This window comes from Penaeus japonicus, unplaced genomic scaffold (genome assembly GCF_977035675.1).
Source record: "Penaeus japonicus unplaced genomic scaffold, GWHDUDI00000001_assembly GWHDUDI00000030, whole genome shotgun sequence".
NCBI classification, from domain to species: domain Eukaryota; kingdom Metazoa; phylum Arthropoda; class Malacostraca; order Decapoda; family Penaeidae; genus Penaeus; species Penaeus japonicus.
The window spans coordinates 31,683,733-31,695,152 of NW_028234432.1; the positions used below are offsets into that span (position 1 = coordinate 31,683,733).

At 39.8% G+C, this 11,420-nt stretch overlaps 1 protein-coding gene across 1 annotated transcript; it reads right to left on the minus strand.

Annotated features, from left to right (window-relative positions):
• Positions 1-8,702: 8,702 nt before the first annotated feature.
• LOC147468272 (uncharacterized) lies at positions 8,703-10,627 on the minus strand. Its single transcript, XM_086554758.1, has one exon. The coding sequence runs from the start codon at positions 10,386-10,388 to the stop codon at positions 8,703-8,705; it is 1,686 nt and encodes a 561-aa protein (XP_086410884.1). The 5' UTR covers positions 10,389-10,627.
• Positions 10,628-11,420: the final 793 nt, after the last annotated feature.

Consider the following 11,420-nt stretch of genomic DNA (forward strand, 5'->3'; position numbering starts at 1 on the left):
GAGATTGTGCGTTAAGGTGTTCTATTTTTATGACCTCGTGCGATCTTGTCACAGGCATTGCTGACGGCGATGCCTGGTCAAACGTTCTTGTACTTGTTCTTATTTAAGAACACTTTCACATTTGCGGGGAAAGCGTCTGAGTTTATGAAAATATCGGGCTTTATGTCCTTTTCTCTTACTGACACTGTAAAACTGGTGTAGTAATCATGGGTCATCTTGGTGCGGTGTGCTTTTATACTTGTTATGTTTTCGAAATATTCACAAAGGTGATTTTCAATGTCCTCTTCATTTGTGTCTGGATGACAGTTGGTAATATATAGGTACACTGTGTCAGGTCGGTCTGCTCCTTTTAGTGGCTTTGGAGTTTGTTCTACTCTTGCTTTTCTTTTGTTGTTCCTTGATACGACTTTGACATAACCTTCGTCATCGTCGTCTTAGCTGGATTGCGCTTGTTTCGTTGTTTCGCGATTGACTCTTGTTTTCTCAGCATAATTACTGATTATGACTGAGTGCCCTGCTGGAGGCGGGACGGAAGCTCCTTCCACCTGCTGCTGAGCTGTTTCCTCCCAGTGGCGGTTGGGATCGAGTTGCTCTTGCTTGTTCTTCTTTTGTTTCTTTTTGGAGCTTCGTTTAGGGGATACCTGTGTAGAGGCTTCATGCCTGGTCTTATTCTGCATACCTGTTTTCGGTCTGACGGTGAGAGAGTTCGCGGATGACTCATGTTTCGGGGAGGTGGGTATGTCTCCTGTAGGGGCGGGGGTCTGCTGGCTGGGAGCGTCGATGGTGGGGCGCGTAGATGGCTCAGCAGAGTTGGGGGCCGGCGAGTCAGCAAGGGCACGAGGCGGCTGGCTGACCGTAGGCAGGGGGAGGGAGGATAACGGGAGGGGAGGTCCAGGCAGGGAGAGAGATGAGGGTATCGGGTGGGAAGGATTGCTGGTCGTGGGTATCGGGGTGGAGGTAGGGGGAGGAGATGCAAACGGAAACGTTTCGTATGCATTCTGCCCATGGGTGGGAGATGGGGGGGGGGAGGTCGGATCTTGACATATTGCACCTTGCCCTATGATTCTATTTAAAGCCGCCTGCTGTTCAGAAAACATTCCGATCAGCAGGTCGATTTTGTTTTCCATCAGATTTTGGTCTGTGTAAGAGGGCCCACTGTAGGTCTGTGTTCCCTGGTCTGTAAACTTTTGTAAGAATTTTACAAAAGTTGTTGAAATACCTGGTTTCTTTGGTGGCGACCAGTCTGTTGGGGGGGTGTCCGTCGTTGTTGTTACGAACACAATGTTTGGATTTTCAACACACTGATCAAGCATAGTATGCACGATAATGTTTGTCATTCGTTTAATGTCCCGTGTCGTATTTCTAGGTTTTCTAGAGTCTGATAGGTTGATGGCAATGTCATGGGCCTCTTCGATTTCAGACGGTCTGTAGTATTTTCTGATTTGATCACTGAGGACAGACCTTGGCCACGGCCTTTTTGTTGCAATGAAGCACAGAATTGTGTTAAGCACTATTGTAACACTGCCGCACTGATATATTGATTTCTTGTTTTCTGTATGGTTGTTTGCACTGTTGTCATTGTTGGTGATGCTGCTGAAAAAATACCCCTCACCCTGGGCCGGGGGGCAGCCTTGACCCTGACTGCCATGGGGGTGCCCATTCTCGTGGGCGGGGGGGCAGCTCTGACCCACGCTGCCAGGGGGCCCATATCCTAGGGCTGAGGTCCCGGTACCCTGGGCCAGGGGTTCCCCTTCACCCTGGGGAAGAGGGCTCGGGCTAGCTGCCCGAGGAAGCACCAGGGAAGCCCCCAGGTTGGCCTCCTCAAACCCTAGGGGAGGGGTCAGATTACCCTCTGACACTGCGGGACCATGAGAAGGCATGGTTTACTGAGTTGCGGGGCTGCGGCGGAGAGGAGGCAAAAACACGTCCGATCACCACGGCAGCTAGACTCAGAGAGAGAGAGAGAGGGGGGGGGGGAGAGAGAGAGAGAGAGAGTGAGAAAGAGAGAGAGAGAGAGAGAGAAGGAGAGGCAAAAAAAGGGAGACAGAGAGAGATAGAGAGGGAGATATAGATAGATAGATAGAGAGAGGGAGAGAGAGAGGAGGGGAGGGAGAGACAGTGAGAGAGAGATATATTTGAGTGTGTGTGTACATAACTATCTATTTGACTATCTATCTACCGATAGCTTTTGCGTGGAACGAGAAAAATGAAAAACGCGACACACACATAGATATAAATTCATTTGTCTACATATGCATATGCAAACGTGTTCAATCGCGAATGTTCTAGAAAAATCTAGCAGGATGCATTGCAATCATCCCAACACAAACACACATACACACACCAACGAATAGGCACACACATATAAACAAATAAACGAGAAAACAACACGCACGCACACACATAAACACACACCAACGAATATCCACACACATATGAATAAATAAACAAGAAAAAACACACACGCACGCACACGCACACACACACACACACACACACAAACACACACCAACGAAATAAACAAATAAACAAGAAAAAACACACACACCAACGAATAGGCAGACACATATAAACAAATAAACAAGAAAAAAACACGCATGTACACACAAACACGCACACACACACACACACACACACACACACACACACACACACACACACACACACACACACACACACCAACGAATAGGCACACATATAAACAAATGAACAAGAAAAAAACACACACGCACGCACACGCACGCACACGCACACACACACACACACACACACCAACGAATATCCACACACATATAAACAAATAGCCGAGAAAAAATACATACGCACGTATATACACACACACAAACACCAATGAATACATATAAACAAAGAAACGATAAAAAGAAACACATGCACGCACACGCACACACACGCACACACATACACACACGCACACACACACACACACACACCAACGAAGAGGCACACACAGATAAACAAATAAACGAGAAAAAACACACACACACGTACACACACACACACCAACGAATAGGGACACATATAAACAAATAAACGAGAAAAAAAACACACACACCAACGAATATCCCAACACATATAAACAAATAAACAAGAAAAAAAACACACACACGAACACACAGATACCAACGAATAGGCACACACATATAAACAAAGAAACGATAAAAAGAAACACACGCACGTACACACACACACACACGATGAATGTCCACACACATATAAACAAATAAACAAGAAAAAAACACACACGCACACACACGCACACACCAACGAATAGCGACACACATATAAACAAATATACGAAAAAAACACACGCCTTCACACTCACACACACCAACGAATAGGCAGACACATATAAACAAATAAACAAGAAAAAAACACACACGTACGTACACAAACACACACACACACACACACACCAACGAATAGGCACAGTGGCACACACATATAAACTAATAAACGAGAAAAAAACACACACACGCACGTACACACACACACACACACACACACACACACACACACACACACACACACACACACACACACACACACACACACACACACACACACACACACACACACAGACACACACACACACACGCACACACAAACGAATAGGCACACGCATATAAACAAATAATGCGCACGAATTCTCGGACACACACAAATATAAATATAGATATAAATATATTTGTCTATGGGCCGTTTTTTTAAACTTCGTACCGGTCCGAACGAATACCTTACCAACCCGAATATGAAAAATCGGATTAGTTAAACGGAATTTGTTTGGGCTCGCCCGAAGATATTATAGCCACCCTAACGAAAAAAAATTGCGATCGGCTAACCCTCCCCAGAGCCATCCCGAATCGAAATTATTACAACAAAAAACAAAAAGCTTCTTCTCTAATAAAACTAAAACATTTATATGAACCGACTGTATTTTAATTCATACCATAGTAGGCTTTGCAAAGTGTCTCTTAATCATCAGATATTTTGTCGGAGACTTTTGTTGACAGCATTGAATTTTGGAACACCGTTCCCGCGAATAATCAAAACCGACACCTGTCTCCTGAGCTCTTATCTACGACTTCGTGCGTCAAAAGTCAACTTCAATGCTGAACAAACGACACCAATAACATTTTTAAGAAGGTAAGAAGCACATAAGAAGTGGTTGACGTGCATTAATAGACATATTTAGGCCAGTGAGGTGAAGGTACTGTCAGCCTGTACCGTGTCCAGTATTGCGGTTCTCTTGCTTCATCAGCTGTTATCACTCCCACTCCCAATTATTAGAAAAACGGAAATTAGTCATTAAACTGTATTTCATCATGGTATTGTCATCATCCTTTAATGTACTTAGTTTGTGTAGAATCATTAAACTATACTTGATGTCACATTTAATGGAAAATCATAATCTACATTTTTGTCAAGTAATAAATTGATATAGGATTTGAGTCAGTCTTTTTTTATTATTATTATTTGACGTAATGAAACCTATGTGTAATGATTTATATATCTGAAGTTAATGCTATCAATTAATTGTTCAGAATATGACCTTATGAAGCAATTTTGTGGCCTCCATGCTTTATGCGCTGGCAAATGCGTACTCCCCTTTATATTTGGGAATTGTGTACTATTGTGTAAATCCTCTATATTCCAAGTTGAGGAAGTGGAGGAGGTCTATCTGCCACGTTTAGTGGTGAGAGATAGAAGGATCCAGTTGTCATGCAGTCAGAGGAGGAGTTCGTGAAACGTTATCAACTGCCAGAGCAGTGCACCAGAAACCTGCTTCAGAAACTCAGCAGAAAATTACCCACAGCAAGAGATGGCAGAGGTAATTATTCTTCTTTCAAAATAATGCTGGTTATACAAAATATTATTAATATAAATATATAAAATGTATATACTAATGTATGGGTGTGTGGAATTTAAACTATGGTGCTGATATATATTTTCTTTTATTTTTAATAGGTTGCAACTTGTGTTATGTTGCATAATCTAGCCACAACTGAGAATATTGATATTGCCAAAGAAGAAGACACAGATGAACTAGAGCATGATGTACTACACTGCGAAAATAATGATAACCGTTTAGGGTTTGATGTCAGAAAATGTTGGTGAACAATGGTTTTAGGATGGCTTAGCAGTCAGAGAATTTCTGGATGAATCATTAATTTCCACTTTAAGCATATTTCTACTTATTTTATATTACCTGTATATTAAAAAGAATTGTTTATAGTAAATTGCAGTAATTATTTTTGGTATCAGGAACCGTCATATCAAACATTTACCTTATCATTGTTTATAAGTGAAATAAGACCTTGTCAGAAACCTTGTCAATCAGTGTTTTTTCTGATTCTTTATTAGTAAAATGAGACATATTTTCTGTTTTGAAATATTTTCTTATCAGTGGAACCATAGGAGATGTCAATATATATATATATATATATATATATATATATATATATATATATATATATATATATATATATATTTAGTCGCAAATAACTACGTGCAGATTTTTTCTCTTTTTTTGTGTGAAATACGACTTGTCTAATTACTGATATTTAGTTATCTACGTAACTGGGAAATGTCTAGATTATTATTTTTCCTTTTTGATGTCTGAAGTCATGTTATTTAGTCTGTTGCATTAGTTATTAGTGGGATATGAATTTTCTAGTAAAAATATTTGAATTATATATGCAAAACGAGGCCTTTGCATGTATGTTTTTAATTACTTTTATCATAAGAATGAAATAAACGAGCTATGTAGATTTTGTTGTTTTATTTCATGCTTTTGCAGCATTTATGTTTTTTTCCAGATTTTGTGCCATGAAGTTGCAAATATTGCTTTGCATCACCTAAAAATGAAATTATTTCATCTGCAACCCTTCAAAGTCACTTGAAACTCTTTCTGCAGATGCTCGAACTGCTTCACAAGACTTGGTGTTGAGGTGGTGGAAGATGTCATCTTCTATGCGTGAAATAAGGAAGTTTGGCTTGTCAATGTACAGATAATTGATGTGGGGATCAGAGAAACACAGCTACTGCGTATAAGCGTGTATTGGGGGAGAAGTCCGTGGAGAGAAGAGGGTTGTTTACATTACACTTTGTAAATATTGCCGTAGGGTGGCGCATATAAAAGAAAACATTAATTTCGGGGGTAACTAAATTAAACATGAGGTATTCTTCTGAGGTATAAACAGTAGATATAAAATCATAATCTTTAATTATTCTAACACCCCCTCTTAATTAAAGATTGGTTATAATGTACGAGAGAATCTATCCCCTGATAAACTTAAAATCTTTCAACTTCTGAGATACAGGTTTGGTAAATATATCAGCTGGATTTTCTCTGGTAGGTATAAAGAATAAGTTCACATTACCCATCTTCACTTCATCTCTAATGAAATGGTAACGGATGTCAATATGTTTTGACCTTTGGTAATTTATGGGATTTTTGGCTAGATTAATAGCACCTTGGTTGTCAACTCCTAAATCTACTGACTTGATCTTAAATCCAAATAGATCAGACATTATTTGTTTTAAGAACTTTGCCTCCTGAATGGCAGAAGTATGAGCCATATACTCGGCTTCACATGATGAAAGTGCAACTGTCTGTTGCTTTTTGCTCTTCCATGATATCAATGGTCCAAGCTTATGTAGTTGAAAACAATATCCTGTTATACTTTTCCTATCTTCAGATGATCCCCAATCTGAATCACAAAATCCCATTAATTTCATTTGTTCATCTGACTTATTAAACTTTAGACCATAATCTAAAGTGCCCTTTAAGTACTTAAGAACATGTTTAGCTGCATTCAAATGGGCTTTTGTTGGTTTTGACATATATTGTGAAAGCTTGGTAACAACATAGCATATGTCTGGTCTGGTACCTGTCATAATATATATAAGGCTACCAACCATCTCTCTGTAAAGAGTTGCATTAGTCAATACATCTGATTCTACAGTAGAAGTGTTAACAATACTTAATTCACATGTGTTTCTTACATGACAATCTGACATTCTAAATCTGTCTAAAATCTTTTCCAAATATTTAGTTTGATTCACTTCAATGTACTCTTTGCCTGTAACAAATGACATACCTAGAAACCAGTTTAGTTTCCCTAAATCAGTCATCCTGAAATTTTCACAAAGAGATTGTTTAAACTTATTCATCAGAGACATGTTACTACTGGCAATGATCAAATCATCTACCCATATGAGAACTATGGTACTTTCATAGTCATCATGTTTCAGATATAAACAATGATCAGTTAGTGATTGTTCAAATCCTTCTGAACGGAAAAACTTATGTATTAGATTGTTCCACATTCTTCCACTTTGTTTCAGACCATAAAGTGACTTCTTCAGCTTACAATATAGGACATTTCCATCACTATCCTTTTCTTTGTAACCTTCAGGTTGTTCCACATATATTTCATGGTCAATATCCGCATTCAAATAAGCTGTCTTGACGTCCATTTGATGTATTATCAAGTTCTTTTGTACAGCTACATCCAGTAAACTGCGGAGTGTAGACATTCTTGCTGTTGGCGCAAAAGTCTCTTCATAGTCGATGTCCTTTACCTGTGAATATCCCTTGGCAACATATCTTGCTTTGAAATTTTCTTTGCCGTTAGGTCCAGGTTTCACTTGATACACCCATCTTCCACCCACTGCTGTGCGATTCTTGGGTAGTGTTGTGAGTTCATAGGTGTTGTTGTCCTGTAGTGAAGCAATCTCCTCATCCATGGCTGTCTTCCATTGATGTCCCTCTGGAGATGATATAGCTTCTTGGTAGGTGACTGGTATTGGATCATGTGACATTCGATAGCAGTGATGTATAAAGCTAGTATGTGTCACGCTGGAGATACTGTCGTCCTGATCATCTGTAACATAGTCATCTAACCTCGAGGGTTTCTTTCTTTCTCTGGATGGGTATCTTCTTTCTGTATCTTCATCCACTGGTATTCCTTCTTGGTCTTTAGCTGGACACTTCCTGTCCCCATCAGCGTCAGCTGGCGTCTCATCTTGTGCCGCTTGAAGTGGTTTTTGCTGGAGCCTCATCTCCACCAAAATGTGGTCGTCACTCAAACTTTGCTCGGCACTTGAGGATTCTGTCTTACAAGATGAGTTATCCACAAATTTGACTATTCTTACCTTTCTTATAGTCTGAGTATCAGGAAAGTATATCAAGTAGGCTGGACTTTGATCATCATAGCCCACAAATACTCCCTCCTTACTCCTTGGATCTAATTTCTTACTCTCTTGTTCATATGCAAAACATCTTGTTCCAAAGACATTCATTTTGCTTATGTTTGGCCGTCTTCCAGTAAGCATTTCTACTGGGGTCTTTTGAGTCCTGGAGTTATAGCACCTATTCCTGATGTAACAGGCAGTCTTCACAGCATAACTCCACATATCTTTAGGTAATTTTGACTCAATCAGCAAACAGCGAGCCATTTCAAATATTGACCTGTGTGATCTCTCAACTGTGCCATTCTGATGTGGTGAATAAGGTGCAGAGAACTCTTGTCTAATCTTGTTCTCTGTTAAGAGTGTTCTGAACTCCTTGTTCGTAAACTCTGTTCCGTGGTCACATCTTAGGTGTTTAATTTTCCCATATGGTGCTGTTTCTGCAAGGTATCTTTTCATAGCTGTCACAGTATCACTCTTACTTTTAATTAGGTAAATTCTAAGAGCTCCGGAGTAGTCATCAATGAGATGCTGTACCTGTAACCTCCTCGTGCTGGTGGGTTTACAGGACCAACTACATCACAGTGGACTAAATCCAAAGGCTTTTCGGCCTTTTTGTCAGGTTCTTTACTCCTATACTGTGTCATCTTACCTAGTGTGCATGTGGTGCAGTTAAACTTATCTTTCCTAGTTATATGCATTCCGTCAACAGTTGCTTCAAATTTTTGCACATCAGCCACATTGCAATGCCCTAGGATTTTATGCCACTCCTCTAGGGTGTGCTTGGCTTCCCCTACATGGACTTTGTTAAACTTGTCCATCTCAGAACCAGTGTGTGGCTTACCTTTACGTAGATAGAACAACTTGTTTTTCTCCACAATGTCGAATATCGTGCCATCCTTGGTAGTTAGAGTACTGCCTTCGGGTGAGAAAGTAACAGTATGTCCACTCTTGATAGCTTTCCAAACTGACATGATATCTTGTTTGAATCCTGGTATGTATAATGCATCTTTTAGTAGAATTCTTTGTGAGTTGCCGTCTCGATCCTGTATGAAGTCTTTCACATCACCGACTCCTTTCACTGTTCCTTGTTGTCTTTGGCCGTCTGCCAGCTCTATGTAATGGTTTTGTGGATCAAAGGATTTTTGAAATCTCACAAACTTTGGTTCAGTTTTCTCAATATGTGAAGTGCAGCCACTATCAATCATTAAGAATCCTTCTTCTTCTAAGTTAGCTACATTCTGTTTTCTACAATCATACAGCTCATTGTTGGTCTCAACTGTACAAAACCTTGATGAGTGTGTTACATGAAAAGAAAACTCTTGATTTTGTTCTTCACTTGTGTCATTTGCTGAGTTTACTGAATTACTACTCTTCTTAGGATTCTTCACTCTACATTCACTGTTACTGTGAGTTCTAGATTTATGAAAGTTACACCACTTTCTAGTATTTAGAGGATTGTTCACTCTCTGGAACTTACCTCCTTTGCTGTATTTTGATGCAAAATGGCCTGGTTCACCACACTTGAAACATTTCTTCTGTTTCACTGTGCTGCTGTTGTTGAGATTCATGATACTCTCTGTGCTAGAAGTATCCTTCAGACGATCCTCTTGACTTAACAATGCTATCTTTAATTCACTGTACTGGTATAGAGGATTACGCTGGCTAGCTACATCAACAAAATTTTCGTACTTCTTTGGAAGTCCATCCAGTGTTCGTACTACTATAAGACCATCAGAAATGTGTTCATCTATTTCCCTGAGAGCAGCTACTGTCTCATCTATAGACGTAAGATATGCTGTAACACTGTCATCATCCATCCTTTTGTTTATGAATGATCTCCATAGAGCAAACAATCTGTGTTGTGTTTCTCTTAGGTAATGTTTTCGTAGCAATGTCAATGCTTTCACTCCATCTCCCTTCGCTTCACGCTTTATCATGCCAAGTGACGTTCTGTCAAGACAACCTGTTAAGTGAGCATAGATTGTTTCCTTGGCCTCTTCCAAATCATAATCATTTGGGCGTTTGCTTGCATACTTATCTAAAGCAAGATGAAGTTTCAGAACTCGGAGAGCCCCTGTGAATTTTTCATCCCACAAATCATAATTATCTGCATTACCATCAAATTCCTTAATTCTGGGCCCATAACCTGTTGAGGTGGTGGAAGATGTCATCTTCTATGCGTGAAATAAGGAAGTTTGGCTTGTCAATGTACAGATAATTGATGTGGGGATCAGAGAAACACAGCTACTGCGTATAAGCGTGTATTGGGGGAGAAGTCCGTGGAGAGAAGAGGGTTGTTTACATTACACTTTGTAAATATTGCCGTAGGGTGGCGCATATAAAAGAAAACATTAATTTCGGGGGTAACTAAATTAAACATGAGGTATTCTTCTGAGGTATAAACAGTAGATATAAAATCATAATCTTTAATTATTCTAACACTTGGAGAATTCCTTTCTAATTTCATTCGCCTGTAAGAGTTGGACATCATGGAGCTTTTTGTTGTTCAGCCTAATATCCCTGTAGCATTCCTCCCTCTCTGAGGTTTGGTTCCACTTTTTGCCCTTCCTATGAGTTGTTGAAGGTGATGAAATGGTTGAAGGAGATGGTGGTTCACCACAGGCAGATGGTGGAACTGGGGTCAGTGGTAGAGCTGTTGGTAGAGAGGATTTTCTAGGAAGTAAAGGAGGTCCTAGAGGGCTTGGAATTGCAGGAGGTATAGAAAAGTCCTGTTGTCTGAATGAAGGACCTTCATCAATCCATTCTGAAATTGACATAAATGAAGAAATGATACCGATTAAACATTCTAAAATCTGTTTCTACAGAGTTACATGTGTGTGTGGATGGGTGGGTGACAGGCATACAAATATTTGGCGTAGCTGATTCTGAATCATATCAAAGAATGTAGATGAAACGCTGACACAAGAGAAAACATAATTCTAATATTGCAACTGCTTATCGTTGATTCCTAATCTGACTTTTGTTTGCTGATGCCTCGTGTTTATTCATGAGTAATCTCTTAATATAATTCAAATAAATTATCCTTTATCACAATATGTATGCTTAATATAACAAACACGCAGAAAACGTTCAATATTACTTACGTTTCGCGCATGTATTCCCAAGCTCGATTTAGCTGAGTTGCTGTATAGATGGCATTAAAGCTGGCAGTTATGCTCTCCCGTGCTTGCTGCTTGCGACTG

Excerpts from the sequence above, each read along its gene's own strand:
- LOC147468272 (XM_086554758.1), bottom strand. The coding sequence starts at position 10,388 with ATGACATCTTCCACCACCTCAACAGGTTATGGGCCCAGAATTAAGGAA.